The sequence below is a fragment of the Amphiprion ocellaris genome, chromosome 14 (assembly GCF_022539595.1).
Source record: "Amphiprion ocellaris isolate individual 3 ecotype Okinawa chromosome 14, ASM2253959v1, whole genome shotgun sequence".
Lineage (NCBI taxonomy): Eukaryota > Metazoa > Chordata > Actinopteri > Pomacentridae > Amphiprion > Amphiprion ocellaris.
Window position 1 is genome coordinate 1,111,176 of NC_072779.1, and position 22,259 is coordinate 1,133,434.

The following is a 22,259-nucleotide window of genomic DNA, read 5'->3' on the forward strand; positions in this document are numbered from 1 at the left end:
ATTATCTTGGTTTGAGTTGTATTTTACAAGAAAACTCAGAATAAGTTTAACCCTCATGTAGTCCTGTGGGTCAAATTGACCCGTTTTAAAGTTTGAAAATGTGGAAAAATATATATTTTCACAGTGAAACTTCTGATGTCCACATTTTCAACATTTTTGGGAAACTTTGAACATTTTTTGGTGGAAAAAATAGACATGTTAAAAATGTTTCTTAAGAACAATCACTGGAATTTCGCTGGATTTTGGTTGATTTTTATGTGAATGTTCTTAAAGAAAATATTAGAAGTTTTACTGATATATATGGAATCACTTTAGATATTTTTAGGATTTTTTTGGAAGATTTTTACTCATTTTTTGAAAATATTTACAAGAATTTTTTTGCCAAATTTGGGGGATTTTTAAAAAAAAAAATAAAACTGTTAAGGGAAACTTTTAAGGAATTATTGGAATTTTCTTCCTGAAGGTTTAGCAAATTTTCAGAAATTTGTGGAATTTTTTTGCCGATTTTTTTGGACTTTTTTCAGACAAGGAAACAATATTTTTTGGTGCCTGTAAATGACGACAGCAGGAAGGTTAATACATCTCACATTAAGAGATTACATGAAAGAGAAAATCTATTTTTGAGTGAAAAAATACTATTTTTTTGCATATCTGGTTTATTTTAAGACACCTAAGCTTGACAATCCTGGTAAAATAGAGCTTCAAATAAGTTTTCCCAGCTAATTTTAAGATCTCGATATTCTAAATATCATATTTCAAGAAATCTTACCAAGACATTTTTCACTTCTTCTGTTGTCAGATTTTTTCACTTATTTCAAGGTAAAAGTTCCTTGAAATTACTTTTTTTCTTGTTTTGAGAGGGACATTTTTTTCCAGTGTGCAGCGGTAATCTTGCAAGAATGGCTTGACTATAAGTAGTAGCAGCAGTGACCAAATGCATTTAAATAATTAATGTAAAATTAACTAACACATGGCATGAGCTCTCGAAATATTTGTCAAATACTGAGCAATTGTGACTTCTATACAACAGTTTTGTTAAACACAGCATTTACGACTGAACACAAGTTGCTTCCGTGCAGAAAACCAAATAAAAAAAGTTCAGCAGACGCCATCCTGACACAAGCGAGGACTGACTGCAGCTCCTGAAGTGCGTGCTCATATAGCTGAGAGCAACAGCTGATGCAACCCTGCATCATCACCTACATGTGCCAATTTTATCTGATGCAATCTGCCAGAAATATTATCATATACAGACGTTATTCGGATGCAGTTTTGCAGATTTGCCATGTGCTTTCTCTGAACACAAGTGTAGATCACAAGATAGTCTCGAAATATGACTGAAGAGAGCAGGACTTAGAATTTTCAGTGTTTTTCCCCCTTTGAACATATTAAAAAATGAGTAAACATTTGGTTGAGATGAGCCTGTAGCTTCTGTCAATGCATGAGAATCTTCTCATCACACCCTTTTCATTAACTACATTTATTTATTTGTTGGTATATTTAAGCTTTTTTACAACAAGTTTTTTTCCCAAGAGAATGTCCAGCAGATAGGAAGACATTAGCACTCATTTAGTGTCATGCTTGAGTTCACCTGATAACTTCAAGTTTAATACTTGCTCTGTTTTTAGCTTTGTTTTGGTCTCCACCAACTACTGAGGAAAAGATTTGGTACATACTGTAAGTTTAATTACTGACAGACACCGAGAGCCTCAGTAGGAGGTAACTGGACTTCTCTTTTAGGTTCTTGAAGACATTCCACTTCTTAGTCAAGATGCTATTTCATCTTTACTCAACCTCTTGGATCAGAGGTGGAATGTCCAAGAATCAAAAGGAGAAGTCCAGTTGCTTTCGACTGAAACTCAGTGGATTATCAGTATCTGGATCAGCTACACATTGATTTTGTCTGCATGTTGTTTGGTGGTGGGCAGTGAGTTTAGTCAGTCTTTCTATACTACACACAACTTAGCCGTAAACATCCATCCATTTTCTATTCACGGCTTATTCCTCTTTAGAGTCTTGGGGTTTTGGAGTCTATCCCAGTTGACTCTGGACACCTGGACAGGTAACAGTCTATCACAGGGATACATGGAGACAAACATTCACATCTACAAACAATTTCGAATCACCAGTTAAACTCAGCATGTTTTTGGACTTTGGGAGGAAGCTGGAGAACCTGGAGAAAACCCACACAGGGAGAACATGCAAACGCCACACAGAAAAATCACCAGGAAGGTGGAGACATGAACCTGGTGCAGCCTTAAACAATACATGACAAATACTGCATCTGTTACTTGCAAAACCTGACGTTTGGCTTACGTGAACGCTGCCTTGCCCTCCTCGATGTCCTTGCTCTTGGCCCCGGGGCCGGCCTTCCCGCAGAAGTTCACAGCGATGCACATGAGGAGCCCGCACTTGTTGAGGAAGTAGCAGGTGATGTCCACGCCCACCAGCAGCAGGAAAAAGACCACGATGAGGATGCCCACGATGGCGCCGGTGCCCAGGCCCGAGCCGCCGTCCACAGCGTCTGCAGGGACAAGGACAAGGGAGAGGGGATATGCAAGCAAAACAGGCAGAAGAGGAAGAAGAGGGTTTAACATGGAAGAGAGGGGAGAGGAAGAAAGTTAGAAAGAGAGAAGGGAGAGAGATGATGAGGAGTGCAGTCAAGCTTTTAATGCAGTGCTTCAGGTTTCAGTCAAGAGCTCAAGTGTTTCATTCTTTTTAAGGTGGAAATCTGGAGACCAATCATGCCAGAGGGACCGCCCTAATCTCTGCAAACTTGATTTAAACTACTAAAAATCTACACTTGAGGTGATTTTGCACAACCACAGAACTTCTGAAAAATTTCTTCAATAATATGTGGCTGAAACTTAATGCAAATCAGATATTAAATTACACAGTAGCACTTTAAACTCTCCAACATTGACCCTTCAGACTTTTGTAATGTTTCTGAATTTGCTTGAAGTTTCATCATGGCAGCGTACCACGTAAACACTACATGAGATTATCCATAGATTGATGTGTAACATAAAAAAAGACAGTCTGGAAATCATGTGTGATTCCCAAGTAATGGGAATTATTACGCAGGAAAACCTTAGCAGACCTTTAATTTGAAGATAGTTCAGACTGCAGTTCACAGGTCATTTCTTCACTTACCATTCTTATCACATGCTACCGAAAGAGTTACCAAACTAAGTTTTTCTCTTAGTTCCCATTCAACCTTTTTATCAGCTGCTCCAAAACTTTCTTTGGAAACGTAAAGGTGGGTTATCTGAGCAGCTGTTTATCTCCATATAGGCAAACCTTCATCGCATTTATAATTCAACTTTGAGGGCAAAGTGCAAATGCAGGTTATTTTCTCCCACAGATTACTCCCACACAAACAAACGTGCATGTGGTTTATAGACGGGACGGAATAAACAGGATTTGGAGGTCAAGGCAGCTCAAGGCTTTGCAGCTTTGCATTTGAAGAGGGGCTTTCTTAGCCGTCATCATTCCTTTTGGCATTTGATGACATTTCAAATCCGGACTAATAAGTGCTAGCCAAACTTTCCTCCTTTGCATCCAACCTTTGAGTGCATCATAGCAAAAACAAAATGAGTCAGTGACCTCAATGAGAGCCTAAAACGTATTTATAAAGGGCTTCATTAATTGATTTTCTTCGTAAAGTGAAAACAGGTGCAAAAACGCTCCTACTGATACCAATAACAGACATCAACACAAGCCACTGTCACCACTGGACTAAATGATTCACTTGATCTCCTTTTAGTTTAGGAAGAATCATGGTGGCAGGAGATGGAACTGTCCGAAACATTTTAATGTGTGGCCAGATTTTCATTTTGCAGGAGCAAAACACAAATTACTAACCACAGAAATTCAAAACAGGAGAAACGTTGATGATTAACCCTCGTGTCGTCCTGCGGGTCAAAACTGACCCGTTTTAAAGTTTGAAAATGTGGAAAAAATATATTTTCACAGTGAAAACGTCTACATTTTCAACATTTTTGGGAAATTTGTGAACACTTTTGGTGGAAAAAAAGAAATGCTAAAAAAATATTTCTTTGAGAACAAAAATCAACTAAAATCCATATATACTGATATATATGGAATTACTTTAGATATTTTTAGGATTTTTTTGGGAAGATTTTTATTCATTTCTTGAAAATATTTCAATTTTTAATTTTTAAAAAAATTTTTTTATTTCTTGCCAAATTTGGGGATTTAAAAAAAAAAAAAAAAAAAACTTTTAAGGGAAACTTTTAAGGAATTTTTGGAATTTTCTTCCTGAAGATCTTGCAAATTGTTATAAACTTGGGGAACTTTTTGCTGAGTATTTAGATTTTTTTCAGACAAGGGAACAACTTTTTATGGTGCCTGTAAATGAAGGCAACAGGAGGGTTAACAGTGCTTAATAGATGCAAACAGATACTTTAAAAGCACTTTGTCAGACAAGTCCAAAGCTTGTGGTCACATCTGCGCTGATTGTGTAATTTAAATATCCAGCACTGGTTAAATTTTTATAGGGAAGTATCTGCTTGAGTCTTGTATTTCCACACAGTTCTTAGAGTATAGTGGGGAGTTTTTGACCACGATAATGTTTGAAGTAGTTGAGAAGAGTGGAAAACACCAACAGTAGAGGTTCCGGGGATCAAAATGAGCAGGATTCCTTTTCAAACAGGTGAACCTTTCTCAGCTTACCCCCACACTGCTTCCGGCTGCCTATTGAGTCATTTAAGAAATGCAAAGTGCAGCCCCAGTACGCTTTTCAAAGCAGCCACCTTGATGTAGTCCCATGAAGGAACCTGAAGGAAGAACATCAAGGTGGAACCAGACGTGGGGCCACTTTAAAGATCTGGCTTTAATTTTTACTGGGTTGTGTCAAAACCTAAAGTCACCACATATTCCTTTAAGTTATGACTGCAACTACTGCCAACAAGGGCAAAAAAATGTGACTATTCTGCATGTAAACTCACAAAATACAGTTTCTATGAAGATGCACACCTTGCAGGAGAAACATGGAGATCTTTATCTAACATTAAAGTCTCTCATATTACTACGACTCTGCTTAAGGCGGTGAGGAGAGTGGATATCAGTTGCCAGGTTCTGTTACGGATCTCATCAAAGCACTTTGCAGTTTGAGGGCCACCTTTAAGGTTATGTAAATTATTTATACCATCATACCCCGAGGTGGGAATAAGGAGCAGCTCCTGACAAATGCCTTCTGCAGTCTCAAACCACTGGAACTACAGTCAACGTCTTTCATCACAGCCTGCAGCATTTAGTAAAGCCGGAAATATAAGTGAATGATGGAGACTTTAGCAGAGTAAGGAGCAGCTGTAAGTGGAGGTACTTGCATTCCTGTGAACAGTTTGAGGATTATTGTTTTTATCATGGATAAAGGAAAAGATGTAGATAATTTACTGTCACATTAACATACTGTACAATATTTCAACAGAACACACTTTGATCAACACTATCACTTAAAAACATCAGGATTTAGTGTCAGATCAGTGCAAGTTTGCCTAAAGTTGACATGTGCAGTTGAGAAATCACACAGAAGAATTCAAACAGCAGCAAGTCAAAATGTTTCCTTGTGTTGATGGTTCTGCTGTGCCTGAGTATTAGATTGTGTTTTAAAGGAACATATTCAACCAGTCCAATGTCATTTGGAGCCACCAGCTCAGCCTCATATGATATGAAATTAATGTTTTAGCATAATCTCTCTTGTATTATCTGCCAATGATTTAAACAGCCTACATGGCAGTAAAATTAAAACCCGACTTCCATTGTTAACACACTGCAATTACTTCTTCCTTGGTCCAGTTTATGTGATATATTTATCACTGACTGTACAAGTTCTCAAGCTCTGCATAGAGAAGAACAGAAACTAGGGCAAATGGTGGCTACAATTCTCTTGGCCTTTGAAGTGGGACAGTTTTGTTGACACACTTCAGAATCTTTAAAGTTCCTTTCTGGCAATTGATTAAACCCCTAGAAACTCATCTTTATGCATCAGAATTACACATTTTGAAGTTTCTTCCATTAGAATTCTTGCATTTGCAGCAGAGGCCACCACCTCATCAATAAGTTTGCGGCTTGGTTCACATTTTCACCGGAGTTCCGACTTGCGGCGAAAATCAACTTACGTAGCTCAGTAGGAACAGAACTCTGACGTAAGTCGAGGACCTCCTGTAATTCACCAGTTCGAGCCAGAACAGACACAATCGGTTCCTTAGCTGTTTTAACTATGAAACCCTGGAAGTCTGAATCTGTCTTTTTGAGGCTCCATTGCAGTTTCAAGGCAGAAATACTCAGCCATGGCGTTGACTGCTTTTTGATTAGTTTCCTAGCATATAAAAAAAAATCACCATGTGGAGACGATAACAAGGTAAGAAAAACAACAACTTGATTTTCACCAGGAGGGATCTTTAAAAGTTCTGCAGAAGTTTGGCCTCCCGTGAACCTGCACACGGCTGAGGTGCACACTTTGCAAAGACAGATAAAACTTTTAAAAAAATAATTTTCATGCCTTTCAAGCATGTTGAGTTTGTGTTTACTGCACTCATATGACAGATACATATTCAAGTGAAAACACAGCCCACGGCCAATCTCGACATTTAATTTAAATCGTCCTCTTTTTTTTTTTTTTTCCCTGCAAACCTTAATTTTCTCTGATGGCTGTGATCAGAATAGTGGGAGCATGCCACAGCTCTGTGTGCTTATAGGTGACGGCTCCGTTACAGACAACACTTGTTTTTTTTCTTCATTTGCATTTTAACAGGCACAATAAATCATGTGGCATGTGTTCAGTGCCAAGGGGTTTTTTCTCACTCAGGGAGGAGAAGGAGGCACAGATCTATGTGTCAGGATGGACCACGCAAACATTTCTCTTTACAGGCTTGTCAGGTACAGTACTGAGCCGGTTCCCCACAAGACTGCTGATAACAGACCGCATGTGATAAACCCTCAATTTCACTGAAAACAACGCCTTCCTGAGAAATCAATAACTGGTTACTGTCCAGCATTGACAAGCTGCCAGACCTGTGCGCTCGTACGCTGATGAAAAAGCGTTATATCACTAGTCAATTTACATATGATTATAGCAGTGGAAGATGCACTCGGATGGTGGTTACTGATTTCTGCGTTTGCATCAAACACTGCTGCTGTTGTCGTCTTTACAAAGTCATTATGTGGAGCATGTCGGAACAGACAGAAATCTATTGTAATTATCACAGAATCCAGCAGTCTGAGGTTTCAAATGATGCCCGACATGTTAATAACGGTCGGACTGGTGCTGCAATAAATAACAGCAAAGTGTTCATGGATTTTAGCATTTGAGACATTCTGCAAACACCATTATCCTCAGAATATTTTATGTGCAGTGAATTGCAGTGAGGATTGAACAGATGCAACATTTGCAGAGAACAGACATACCCACATGTATGCCATAATATACTGCACTGGAGCAGAGATAGAGAGGATATCTGCAAAGGAAGAAATACAGCTGTAGACAGAGATGGTTTAACTATGGGAATGTGTGTCAGACATGAGCAACCCTTTCTGGACTAAATACTGCTATAGCATGACTGCAATCCTCCAACACATCCAGTTTGAGGCATCACTATCAAAGACATATTACCAATTGTACCTTTGAAACAAATTCAAATTATGAGCAAAAATCATTCCCACACATGTTGATAATGTTATAATCCACATTCTAGACACCTGAAACTCTTTAAATCAGTCCTGTGTGTTTTTATTTACATCTTTTCCTTGTTTCTGCTTTTCCACCTGTTATTTTTCTTTTTTTTCTGTCTCTGGGTATTGCATTGTTCAGAGAAAACTTTCTTCAGAAATTTGTTTTTTTCTCTTCCTCCATCAAAGCTCTGCCACAGTGTGGCACTGCACCACCATTCAAATATCAGCTCCAAGATTCTGCTTTTCCTTCTGGGTACATGGAAGCAGAGTGATGCTGGCAACCAGCTCCCTCTCTGACTGATTAAGATCTTTGGGAACTCTTCATGCAGGAAGGAGGCTAGATGGGGTTTCAGGCATTTAAATGAAGATTTCACCCACTGGTAAGGCAACGAGAACTACAAACTGATGGGTATATTGGTTTAGAAATATGAACTGCACACTCATTTTCATGGAGTGGAGGATATGGACTGAAGAGAGGAATCCTATCTATCTAAGGCGTAGTTATGATAAGGATTATTATAGAGAGATGTTACGAAGACGGTTACTGTTTTGTTTAGATGCTTTTTCTTTATATAAAATACTTGATGTCATGTGCATCAAACAGAGAAACAACATGTGTGTTCTGTAATCAGTACAACTTGTTTCTTGATTCCAAACACAATCATCCTGTGTGATTTCAGCTCCTATCTCTATAAACATCTCCTTAATCACAGCGGCCTAACAAACTGGCAAAAGGCTTCAGGCTCTGCACAGACAGTGAATCTGTAATTCCTGAACAGTAACAGCAGCTCATCCTGTCGTCTGTATGCAGCGGGCGACCGCACCATTTGCTTCAGGGACAAGAAACATTCTGTTTATATGCAATGCAAGTATATGTGAAGCAGGCATTTAGATGAAGATCCTGATTAGCAGAAATGAAAATCACTCAGCACTGATCAGCGCTACCATTACTCAGTATGCGATGATGAACAACAGGAGGGCCGAAGTGACAAAGAACACCTCAAGGGTGTCATAAGCTCTTATTTTCCTTGTGACAGAACTTAGTTGAGATTAAACAGCAGTGCCAGGGATAATAAACTAAGGCAATACAAATCTCATTTCCGACCTCGACCCAGGAGGGAAGGCCAGCGGGGGGAGGGCATGTTTCAGAGATGGGAACTACCCAAAGGGGGAAAAAAACATTCTACATCTACAGACCTTTCTTTCTTTTCTGCCAATATAATTCTTCCTCTGTCTTCTCCTTCCTGTTTGGGGAAACCAGGCGTTACCACATATCAGTGTTATTCTAGCTTCAGGCGTAGAAGGTCGAACAACACAAGTTTGATGATGCTTCTGCACCGTAAGTCACCGGCAGAGAGCCTCTCGAGATACATTCACCTCAGCATCCCCTCCAAAGCCTCCATTAGAGGTTACAAATCAGACGGAAAAACCTCTGACATTTACTTATTTGGGTTTGAAGTGCTCTTTGCCACCGACTAACACTCCTTCAAATGAACCCTCACGAGTTTCTGTTTTTCAAATGGGAAGTCGGGGACACGGTATGCTCGATGTCGAAGCACTCACAGCCCATGAGAACATGTTTGATAGGCAACCGACGATAAAAGAAATGCCCTCTCATGGTAAAAGAGTTAATGATTTCACATTTCCTGAATTTCAACACCACGCTGAAGTGCAAGAAAAGAGCAGATGGCAAAGTTTCCACTTAAAATGTCATGAATGCTGCAGGAGTGGGTTTTTCATCTCTGACTCTCGTCATGGACACAGTAAACACCAGCCCATCTGCACCATATCTTTTAGAGTGCCATTACCAGCACAGAGTCGGGCACCACTCAGCTGAAATTCATGATAAATGAAAGATGAGCAGCTTTCAAACAAGCACCAGGTTTAGTCTTTGAAAGAAAATGGTTGTTAAATGTGCAGCACTGACCGTTGCAGAAAGAAACAATCACCATCCACATCTGTGTGATTACTGAAAATGTATCAATGCTTTATTAATTCTCTCACATTGAAATGTCGTCGATCACGGCTGCAGGTGATTCTATTCTCGTTATTTATGCATTGCATCCCCTCATCTTGCACGAGTCTGCAGCACTTGAATGAGTTGTAGAGCAGCGTGTGGAACAAATGTTCGAACAAATGGAAACTGTATAGAGGGCTTTGAGTAACCTACGTTTTTTTTGTTGCTTTTTTTTTATAATCTACAGCTCTTGATTACCAGTGTTAAGAGCTTTGAATATGGCCTAAAGTTATTGCTCGTCTTCCTCGATAGCAAGACTGCTGTTCCGAGAAAAAAACGACAGTGAGTCATTTGTAGAAATGCCTAAAACAACATGTTAATGTTTAACAGACAAAGACCTTCAGGGGCCGTGTGAACTATGACGCTGATCTGCCAGGAGCAAAGGCAGAACTAATGTACCAGTGGATGGTGTGCCAGGCTGCCACTGGGTACATTACACCCACCCTGAGTGCAAAAGTCATTTCTGTGTCTCAAATTATGATCTGACACTTAACCAGAGTCGCAAAAACACTCAGAATCCCTCTGCAGCAGTGGGCTTGACTGCTTCCGAAGGCACAGTGTTGTCTGGCCAATTGTGACATCGGTTACTATGAGTTGCTTTGGAAGGAAATGACAGCAGATAATATTTTATCATCTAATTTGGACGGCATTGACTCAAATTTCTGTGCTGTTTCTGACCAAACGCTGAATACATTATTTTCCGGCTCACATTGTGGTCGCTACCCAAAATCTGCTCTGCAAGCCATCAGGGATTTAGTCGCCGCTGCACATCGCTGTAATTACACCGCTGAGATGACGGTTGCATAAGAAAATCTCTTTTTTAGTGCTGCTGCAAAGCCTCTATGTGATGCACAGTTTACCATTTGTTCCGTCCTTTTGTTCGTTATGCACACCTTATCTCCTCCAGTTAGGCTACTGCCAAGCTTCTAATCTTTCAACATCTGGGTTTAACAGTCGTGTGGTGTAATGCAACACTGAATGCAGAATACAGACATTTTGTTAAAGCTCCAGAGAGAAAAGAAAAAAAAGAGGGGGGCTAAAATCAGCTTCACAATCAGCTTCCCAGAACAGTCAGACAAAAAAAGAGAAAGAAAATCATCACTGTGTCACATTTCCTATTATGTTTAGTTGCTAAAGCCTCAGAAAGCCATTACTTTCATGAAAGAAAAAGAAACACAATTTATTTCAACCCTACAATGGTTACATGGAAACACACTGATATGCACATACAAAAATGTCTCAGAGAATAAAATAATTTCACATTATTGAAAATGAAACCTTTTTTCTTTTTAGTGTTTAACAGCTGTGTGCATTTACGCTTTTTAGACATTTCTCCGCTTCCAGGTAAAAAGAGAACATGAGTCGTCAAAATAACAGTTGATTTCTCGTATCTCTTGAATATCAGTTTGAAAAGAGTATGTACACTTTGTCACAAAACATGATTAGTTTTTCTGCACGACCTTTCCCTCCTCTCCCCGACAAGGCGATTACATAACAATGTGTTGGAAAGTGAGCAGAATATAACGTTGAATAAAGTAAGAAAGTGTCTGGGAGAAACAAACAAACAAACAAAAAGAAAAAGAATTAAAAGAATATTCTGACCAGAACCAATATGAAATTTCTCCACATATGTTGTCTTCCTTCGTTTTTTACAGCAGGACATTTCAAGCTTGTATCCAAAAGAACAGAAATTAGGCACAGCTTTCCTACTCGTCTCCTGTTTAACACATTCATAATGCTTGACTGGGGAGCTTGGAAGCAGCTGCATAGCACATTCATGAATACTGGATCATGCCTTGTGTCAGCTTTCATGCAGTGTTCATGCTTTTTTTTAATGTCATCTGTGACATAACAGTGGAATGATGTGTCTGTTAATCGGCAGTAAAGGCCAAAATAAAAACCTTTTCATGGTTGCCATTTCTGGTTAAAACATCGTAATTAAACAGTGTAAGGTAATTCTTCTATTTCTCACCCCTCTTCAGATCACATTAAGGCATTATGAATGTGTTACTAATCAAATCTAAAACAAAGCTACAATACTTTGTCTACATTATATCCTGATAGAGCACCCGAGTCCAACTTGTAACGGCAACAAAAACCCTCAAAAGTTTCCCTCTTTCTGGATCTATTCATATACAGCATGAGAACGGATGGAAACAAAAATGAACAGAATCTAAAAACCCCAAAATTTGAGAATGATGCAAGTACTGAGCACCCTGTAATAACATCATGAAACCAATGTCTTGACTCTTCATCTTTTTCCTTTTTCTCGTTTTTTTTAATCTTGTGTGTGGCTGCACAAGGGTCAAAAGGCATAGAAAGCAAAGGAGCCTGGGCCTGAAGATTTTAAAGGCTCAGACTAAACTCCTTCCCTCCAACGGAATCAGTTTATGAGAGCCAGAGTGCAGTCGCCACAGACAACAGAAGAGCTGCCAGACTGCACGTCACACATTGGCAACCGAGGGTGGCTGAGGTTATTGACCAACAATATCCACAGCCGCAGAGATTTTGGAGTGATAATCACAGCAATAAAGTGTGACAAGGATAAGAAAAGAAATCATAAACAAAGGCACAAAACAGAGAAAGAAATTTGTGTGTATGGCAATGTCATGGTCCATAGGTGCCCAAGAAGATCACACATGGAGACAAGAAGAGGACACGGAGAAAAAAGGGGAGAAGCAGGAGAGAAAGAGGGAAAAGAGGGAGAGAGATAGAAAAATAGGTCAGAAATACAGAAACACAAGTCTGAAAGGTTATCAGAATTGAGGAATAACAAAAAGGAAGTCTAAGTTAGAGGATCAAAATAAATAAAGAAAGGTCACAGCATGTTAGTTGCACGGCAGGTGACACATGGTTGATGGCAGGCATGGGTGGAGGGTCACACAGAGGGAGGTCGATGGAGGGAGGGATGGATGGACGAGTCAAACACACTGCAATCAAGCCTCGCTCTGCTTTAAGGTTCGCTAGCAACAAGGGGAGGTTCTGTTTCTTTTAATCAGTCATGGTACAGATCAGTGGCAGAGTTTAGGATAAGATCGATGGATGCAGGAACACATCCACAACGAGTCAGGCTGTTATCTCTCATTCCTTATGGCCAGTGGTGTAACTAAAGGCAAATACAGCAAGTTAAAGCTTAAAACCTTACCCCAAAGCCTAATTAATCCACCCATTAGGTAATTAATGGAGGAATTATGGACACAGTAGGGCCTTTAGAGTTGGTTAAGTGTGTCGTTGGAAGCCAAGAGGCCGGCATGCTGACCGACAAAAATCTACCATTTCCAATCAGAGTGATGGGACTGATTTTCTCCTCTACAGCATCAGTGACTGCTTCTGAAGAGAAAACAACGCCGTGGTTCTGTTCACACCTGCCGTTAACGTGTGTCCCGGGTGATCTGATCTGATCTGATCTGATGAGGAAGCATCTCCACGTGCATCACCAGTGACCACTTGTGATCGGATCTTACTTCCTCCGCTCTATGTGCAAATAAAAATGAAATAAAAAACCATCCATCTTTCTGTTTGCGAAGATCAGTTGCGTTGTCGTTTTATAAACTGGCGGGAGGCAGCAATGCTCTCGTGCCAAGTCTGCTGGAAATTAAAAGAAGAAATCCTGGCTGGTCTGCTCCTTGGCAGGTTCCAGACAAACCAAATCACACAAGATGTTTGACAAACTCCTTTAACACGTCTTTGGGCTTTTGTTGTTGTGGTTGCCTGTTGTCGCACGTTAATATGACGGCATTTACACTCGAACAAAAGCACACACTTATGTGTTTTATTTGTTTAAGCTGCCATGTACAATAATGACCCTCTGAGGCAAAAGAGGTGTGAAAGGCTTGTTCTCCTTAAGAAAAATGCCTAAAATGCACCATGTATCAGAGCCAAAACCTGCGGAAACATGAAAAATCTGTAGACTTTTAACCTTCTGACAGTCCTAGAACTGATTATGTTTAACTTTTGGTGTCATTGGTAAAAAATAACCAAATCGAAGCTTCAAAACCATGATATTAAAAAATTAAAATCACTTTAATCTGTCTCATTAATAATAATAAAAAAGAACAAACCATTTGTGCCAGATTCTGCAAAAAACAAAACAAATTCAGCGTTCTTCAGTACAACCAAAAAGCCAAGAGTGACACAACTGTGACCACGAGTCACACAACAGAAATGCAGGAAGTTTTAGGTTGAACTGCAGGCTGTAGGAGGCACAAATTTAAACTAATGAAAAACGTAAATAGAATAAGTATAATATTTATATGTAGAGCCAGTCTTGGTAATATTTCTGAGCACTTGGAAAAACATGCTACACGTGTTAATTCCAAGTCCAATTTTCAACTATTTCAAAAGAAACACTGAATTTTCGCTTGTTTGTTTTTATGATTCATGGCAGTATAACTGTGTCCAACTACACAAAAGACATTTCTGAGTTCTTCCTACTGCTAGTCATGGCTGCTCTGTTTCCATAGAGGCGTGGGTGTTTATATTACAGTAAAAAATGAGCCCACAGTGAGTAAAAATGTGCCAGGACAAAAAAGTCCAGAAACTGCATGAGGTTCAACAAAAATGACCATTTGATGTGCTGTGATCAGATAATCCGAGATAAACACTAATGCCAGGTGTGAACAGGGCTTAAGTTCATCAATCAGGTGCATTTTTAAATGATTTGCATTTTGCAACTTTGCAGCTACATTCATAAGAAATGTCTAATTGTCACATGGGAGGTGTTGCATTTCTGTCAAAACTTATTTTATGTTGCAGTTCAGTAGAATAGAAATGACATTTGGAAAAGTGAAGTAATCTCCTAAAATATCTACAGATTAGAGTTCGAACAATAGAGATCAAGACGTCATTGAGGCTTTTCTTTTGTGGTTAAATGAAAAGGAAACCGTTATGCTCACATATTGCTTTGTTCACTCTGGTCCTCAGTTATACAAGAAGTCTGCTACTAGAAATACTTCTGCTTGGCGTAAATGTGCAGAAAAGGAAAGGGTGAGAAAATGTTCTCAATGGAGCCTCTTCTTCAGCTACCTTTACACCACTGGTCATGGCAGGAGAACGGCCCATGCAAAACCACACATCCAAAACAGAAGCTGGTTATGAAGGTCAAGTCTATGACATGAATGGATGGGTGACCTCATGTTATACAACCCGGAACAAGTTAATAGTTGTTGTTTTGTAGTTTTACTCTAATGTCAACCTTAGCTGGGGAGATCTGGATGGATCACCTGTCGACATCTGACACTTTTGTGTCCATATAGTCGAATTTGAGTGACACTTTTAGGCATTGGAGGCTTAAAATGGCATTTTATTGCTCCACAGCTGGGCAGCATTTTGCCTTTTTTCTGAGTCTGTGCATGCAAATGCAGCCAAGCTGTACTTGTAGAAGCTGCACAAGCCAAATGAAATAAATGATTCTGACACAACAGATTCAACAGATCAGTTTTCTAATGATGACAAAACTAGACGCTGAGATGTTTTCAGAGATCCTTCATGCTAAAATGCATTTAAATTACTGGGGTGAGGATATTTACGTGGCTGTGTATACCGTGTGACTGCTCTCAGAGCATGTGTTTGAAACACAAAACAGGAAAGAAATCTAAACAGACTGAAACTCAGCCTTGCATCAGCACTGCAGAGCGAACTGGGCATATAGAGCCAGTATATATTTACAAAAGAGCAGCTGCTTTGAGTGAGCATTACCAAGAACAGCTGCACAACTGGAAGTGAAACAGTAGAATCAGATGCAGATGTTGGAGCTAAAAATAAACCTCAGCAAATTCCCACGTGCCTTGAAGTGAAGAAAAACAACAGCAGCTTGGAAGTAAGACTAAAATATCACCCAAACAAAAAAATTAAATGAAAGCCATTACGGGAATTAAAGGAGGGGACTGGCTTGGACGAAGCCCATGTGAGCTTGTGCTCTGCTAGATTTATAAGTGATCCAAACCTCCCACTGCTAGATGGCTGTTGCCCAGCAAGCGCATGAAAAAGAAAATAACTGGTTTCTTCATGTGCCATGCACTGGCAGCAGTTGCCTTTTAGGGTCTCCAGTACAGAACAGAAAAAAAAATTAATCCAGTTGGAAGTGGCACCATGCAAAGACTGACAGGGCTGCATCCCCACCTAACTAGGCCAGACACTATATATTCAGGTCAGTCATGGATCCTGAAATGTGACACCCACTAAACCTGGCAGTGGAAAGGGAAGATAGAGGCTGACAGAGAGAATGAAGTGAAAATAGGAGAGGATGTGCAACAGAGATGATGGAAGCAATGGGAGAGCTTATGATATGAATAAGAGAAAAGATGAGGGGGGAAGAAGTAAAACAGTGACACGCATATAAAGTAAAAATTAAAGTCAGAATGAAGCCTTTGCTGATTCACTTAGGAAGTAACGAAGCTATCTATGAGCCTGAAGTTAGTTTTTGGTAAAATGTGACATATTGAACTTTTAAAAGCTGGAATAGAAGCATCCTAATGAAACATCACAGATTTTACGCATGCCACAGTTTTCTTCAGATCCGTGTTTTGCATATAAAACAAATCCTCATTTCAGTTCATTTACCTCTCATTTAAGCATATAAGGGAAGTGTCTTGTTTAAACTACAGAGAACAGAGCACACAGGAGCAATTTGAATTTAGTGGTTATGCATGTACTGAGAATTATCTTTAAAAATGTGTGTTTTTTTTTTTTTTTTTTAAAAACTGCTCATTATCTGGCAGCATTTTTTCCAGTCTCGGTGCTAAATCAATCAGCTTTAGCAGGTGGGAAGCCGGTGAGGGATCACATCCGACCACATGGTCTATCTGCATTAACAAACAGAAAACAAAACACTACTTCAATTCTGTCCTGATAATTACAACATAGTTTTAAAATTAGAGCTGCATTTATTCTTTATTTCTCACTATTGTTAACAAAAAAAAATCTTTTCTTTCCAACTTTTCCACCATATCAGCAGCTAAAACTGTACAACTTCAAAAACAGGTCCTAAATTTTTTGTTTTAATTTAAAAAAGAGGTTTTCAAGAAACTTTGCACATCTAAATGAGCGACAGATGCGTTGGAGAGACACGATAAGTAGAACTCCCACATGCCGTCTCGCTTGCTGCTGAAATATTCATTTCATTTCGGTGTTTCAGTCTGTCTGACCTTCATCAGGTGTACCTGGTTCTTAATTCTGAAAAGAGGCCAAGCTACGCTGCAGCTGCCATTGTGGTTTTTTACCATATGTTCCTCCCTGTTTTCTGTTGCAGATTAGTTTTCAGATGAGGTGCTTTGTTAGGATATTGGCATCTATTCCAACTTATTTTTGCGTTTCTGAACAGAAGCAGCCAAATCATGGAATCTTACATATTCGTTTAGCAAACATATCATTCTTAAATGTCTAATTTGAAAAATCTATACACTGCTTGAAGACTTGTCGTCTTTTTTTAAAACAAATGTCTAGTCTTGGTACAGTAAGATGAGAAACTATGTATTCTCAATGCTAATTCTGCTCCGTTGTGTTCCTCATGATTGTATTTCTGACTTGCAGGACACCGATGAACTTATTTCAACTCTAGTTTGTGGCTTTGGTGTGATTTTATGCCGTGACGTGTACTCGGCTGGTGCAATCAACACCTCTTGGAGAAGGAAGAAAAGGGCAGGCAAGAAAGTACTGAAAGGTGAAACGGAAGATGAAAGAAAACAGACGGCAATGTTTTTAAGAAGAGGGAAAAAAGACAGCTGGATGTGAGAGAAGTTTAACCTCTTCGATAGCTCAGGTATAGTGGGATGGGGAGGCAGCCCAAGTTAAAAAAGTGCACTTTACACACAACACAACCACACAGCAACGGCTGACCGTGACCAACTATGTCGACAAGTGTTTGGGAATAAATGGACAGAACGCCTCGGGTCTGATTTCTGGCTGCTCCTGTTGAACTTGACCAGCAATAGTTACCTTCCAGGGGCTGCTGAGGACTGTGAGAGCCAAATATCCTGAGATTTATCTGCAGAAATGCGGAAATTTTGTGAGCACAAGATTTTAAAATGCAAATGAGGTGCTCTGTGCTTGAAAAATACAGAGAAATGTAGGAAAGAATTAAGTGGGGAAGACAAAACTGGGAACAAATCTGGCATTAGCAGCTAAAAGAAAGACAGCAAAATGAAACTAAACTTTAAATGACCCCACGTCAAGTCACTAGTGTATCTCTGCTGACAAGAGTTTGACTTATTTCCAACCTTTGAGGCACACATGGCATGTTCTGTGTCTTCTCCTGCCATTAATGAATGCTGTTTAGTCTACAAACAGCATCCTATAGTTCTATTCAGTCGTGTAAAGAAATCCTGTAATTGTGAACTATTTCAGAGCTGCTCTTTGAAATAACTGCTCCGTGGTCGTTATTCATCTATTATAATTAGTGTGCTGGTAAACACGGCCGTTCCCAAAGCTTCCGTTGAGCTCCTTGAAAATAAATCGATTTTTAATCATAAACAAGGGGCTGTTTTCCTGAATGCAACCACTATTTAAACTCCTCATGACACAAGGCTGTATTACAAACCTTTGCTGCCCATGTTCTTTGCTTTACTCAACACATCATATGCATTTCAGACTTTGTGCTCATTCTGCCAGGTTTTTTTTTTTTTTGAGACCACACTGTCTCGTGGCATCTCTACAGGCCACAACACTATAATGTGCATCTTATCATCTGCATCATGCATTTCCATTTTGTTACCAACTGTGAAAACACATAAAAATAATCCACCTTCCCAACTGAACAGACAGATAGATGATTCATGTCAGACCCTGCTGCTGGTAAAATTCTAATAAGCACCTAGAGAAAGTCAAGGATCCAGATAATAGAGCCCTCCTGGTCACGGTGGAAGCCTGTCTGCTCTGTGGCTGGTGTGTGTGGATGCTCGGGGTGGGATGATGGGAATTGTACCTGGGATGGTGGTGGGCTCTACGGCTGTTCTGAAGGAGAGGGTGCCAGGCTTAGACTTGCCCTGCTGGTTCTCTGCCACCACACGGACCTCATACTCTGTATTCCAGTCCAGGCCGCTCAGCAATACGTACTCACTGCCGTGGGGGAGGCGGATCTCTGGTTTCCAGTCAGATACATGCGTCTGAGAAAGGAATGAAGACGGGAAAAGACAAAACAAAAAACCTTAAAACTGGGCAACGGAGTGAGGTTGTGGTTGTTCTCTTCAGACACGCAGGGAAGGATCGCTTTAGAATTATTTAGGAATGACTCTGTTTAGCTGAAGATAAAAGGCTTCATGCTTCCAACATAACCTTCTGCTAAACTTGTTTCAGAAGTGATTAAGGTGATCCCAAAGAATCTGTAGCATCATTTTAGCACAACAGAAAAGTCTTATGAAAGGGAAATACCTTAAAGTATATCAAACTAATCACTGAGCAGAGAGGAATAATTCCACTAAGAGGGACTTTAGGTGTTTGTTGAACAATTATTTGGATATTAGGTTGGCAGTGATTTCTTTAACTATACGATTAGAAATGAGCTGCTAAAATGCTAACAGGTGATGCTTTTCTGATGGAAACAGAACTTAAATAAATGCTAAATGCTACTTGAGAAGATGATTTTTATTAGTTTTATATCTACTTTATCTGAGAATTATACACAGTTGTGAGGGCACAAACAGAAGAGGGGGATCTGGTTAGTCTATGTATCTGCCACCAGTGCTGTAAAACAGTTCTCCAGTGCTTTAGATTCAGCCTGAACTGCAGCTACAATCCTGCAGATAGGTGCATCTATTAAATTCAGTTAGCGTAGCACACTGATTAAGGCTGGCTGGCTTTCACAAAGGAAAAAAAAAGAAGATTTCAGTCACCAAAACTAGTCCCTGGCAGCTGTCCTTCTGGCTTGGTGCTTAAAAAAAGAGAAGCACAGTGTATCCTCTGGTGGGAAGCCAATTAGGGATCATGGCTAACTGGTTGGTGCGTCTACACCCGTCTCCCCAGTGGAAAATGTTCATTTCAAATTGGTGGAAGTCACTGGGATGAACATAATTATATTTTAGAAGGTAAAAATTGTAGGGCTAATAAAAATGGACTTACATCAAAGGGTCCAGTAATGTGCTTATGTGGGGATGTTGGCAGGCGTGTTTTTAACTCAGCCTAGCGGTTTATTCCTGATTTTAATGGGCTTAGTGAACATTTCCAAGCACTGATCAGATTTTTTGTGTGTCCTAAACCTGTTAAAGAAATAGAAAAAATCATGCAAAATGGTATCAAGTTACCTCCTTGCCCAGTATACTCACAGCCTTGTATCTGACCAGGTAGTGTTTAATAGGGGAACCACCATCGTCCTGCTTGATCCAGTTCACCTTAAGAGAATTGCCCCCTTGGGCCTTGGCCTCTAGTTTGGGGGCACTGGGTTCCCCTACACAGGACAAACCAAGCAATCAGGATTAGTTGACATAAATATGGTTGCTGCAGCATGTATTCAGTCAGTAAACACAGATAACCTGATTCTTTCCTACTGTGTTCAAGCGTGCTTCCAGGTCAGCTAAGCTATAAGTTAATTGCTGATTGGGATGTTGGATTTGATTTCCAGTTCAGTCTAAACTGTTTCAAACTGGCAATCAATGCAATTAGATGACACTGTGGATGTAACTTTAATATTGGAGAGTTTTTGTTTGCACAACAGATTAAAACAGCTTCAAACATGGGTATAGTTTGAGTTACATTAGGGTTAATTAAAGGTATGGTTTTAATGACATATTCAGCCTATCTTTGTGAGATCAGTGAGTTGGGTGTCAGTGTTCTCATAATTTATTAGCTTGAGTGCAAAAATAAAACTATATCTACATTAATCTTTTTTTATGTGTTACTCCACCCAGAACGTTTCTTTTGACTCTCACTGACATGAACGGTTGCTGAAGGAGTTTGATTTTAACAAGTTTCTAGACAAATTCTGAGAGTTTTGACGACTGGAATTGATTGAAGCAACCTCCAGTTTTTTCTCAAATGTTTAAATATGATCTATGACATGTTATGCAGACTGACAACAACCTTTAGCGGCTTTTTGTGATTTATGATTCTTGCAAGGAAGTGAAGTTGGGACATTGTTGTCACATCTAACGTTCAGATCCTCTTGAGTACAAGGTTGGGGGTGATGAATGAGGTCACAAATTGTCTGACTTTAACACGGGAGACCAATGTTTGTCTTCTTTTTCTTCCCACTGGTAAATGTTTGATTCTTTTAACCATTTTCTTCTTTGAAGCCACCAGTTCTTAAGCCCCAGTTTAGGTAGTTTTCCCTTTTTTACTTTACAGCAACAGGGAATGATATTATCCTGCCCACAGAGGACAGTTTACTGTATGCCCCATAAAGAAAACAACATAATTTAGTGTTTAATTTGGAGGATTTGTTGAAACCCACTTTTAGGCTGACAATGAGAGACAGTATGTGATAATCAAAGACAGAGTCTGGGTGGAATATGGCTTTTAGGGTGTCTAGAAGGAAGGAAAAGTGCAGTGTGGCTGCCTCAGAACCACTGGCTGAGGTGTTGTTCTCCTTGAGGCTCCTCATTATCTGCTCTGTACTCCTGAGTAATGACTGCCGGGCCGCCGGATAATGAGCCTGTAGGCCTTGATTGGACATGTTACTCTATTACTTTTAATAACATTTACATAGTCTTGTGGGAAGGAAGGTCACTGTGTTTGGTGTGTGCTCTAATGCCACTGTGAGGGCTGTAAGGGTGGAGACTAACAACCCAAACTCATCAATTATGTACATATTGGTTACACACAGTTAGCCTTGTTATTATCTTATTAAATCCACTAAATCATGATGTTACAGCCTTTGCCCTATGCTAACAAGCAGGTAACTGTAAAACAAACTCTTGTTTTATCTTAAGTTAATCAGAGACACGATGGAGATCTAAATTTTTGCTGGAAAATCAATGAACAAATGAGGAATAAAATCCCACTGGCATATATTTCAAATAGTGGCAGAAAAAGAAAAGCATGTCTCTAGTAGTTAACATTTCAGACATCAGTGTTAGTGGTTATTTCAATGAATATGGATGAAGGCACTTTTTTTCTTGACGTAAGTCATCAACTGAGCACACTGCCTGAAAACTGCATTCCTCCAGACTGGAGTGAGCATGACAGAGGCTGGAAGTGAACCAGACAGCATTAGTTAGTACCAGCGGCAGTAACATGGTGGCAGGCAGACATTGGTACATTCAGCATTGTTATCCACAAGCATCATTCTGGGTTAGGTGAACTTGTCTGAGGCTAAAACAGAGAAAAGTGGTGGTTAGAATGAAAAAACAAAAGAAAGAAAACTTCTCCATGCAGACTTGATCAGTCGTTCATTCAGTCTGGTTATTTCCTGTGTAGCTGTTTCCTGTTGTTATTTGGAAACCACTTTCCTCATGTTGTCTGTGTTTATGTCCTGTTTTTCTGTTTTTTTCCTCTAAGTTTCTGTGTTTACCTGTGTCTTGTGTTAGCCCTTTGTGTTTCTATAATCTAGTCTCTTCCCCTCTCAGCTGCCAGGCCATCGCTTTGACTGTATTCTTCATGCCATAACTTCCCAGCATTT

At 39.7% G+C, this 22,259-nt stretch overlaps 1 protein-coding gene across 13 annotated transcripts in view; it reads right to left on the reverse strand.

Moving 5' to 3' along the window:
* Positions 1–22,259, reverse strand: part of LOC111585516 (neural cell adhesion molecule 1-like) — a 288,784-nt gene that overhangs the window by 14,760 nt on the left and 251,765 nt on the right. For 9 of the 13 annotated variants that reach the window (XM_055017430.1, XM_055017428.1, XM_055017429.1 and 6 more), the window contains 3 exons: positions 19,969–20,090; positions 18,633–18,813; positions 2,317–2,524 (listed from right to left, as the gene is read on the reverse strand). In XM_055017430.1, coding sequence (XP_054873405.1) covers positions 2,317–2,524; positions 18,633–18,813; positions 19,969–20,090 — 511 coding nt within the window. Of the gene's footprint in view, positions 1–2,316; positions 2,525–9,656; positions 12,181–18,632; positions 18,814–19,968; positions 20,091–22,259 lie in introns of those variants that run through there. The other 4 variants (XM_055017438.1, XM_055017439.1, XM_055017440.1 and 1 more) reach the window with 2 other exon arrangements.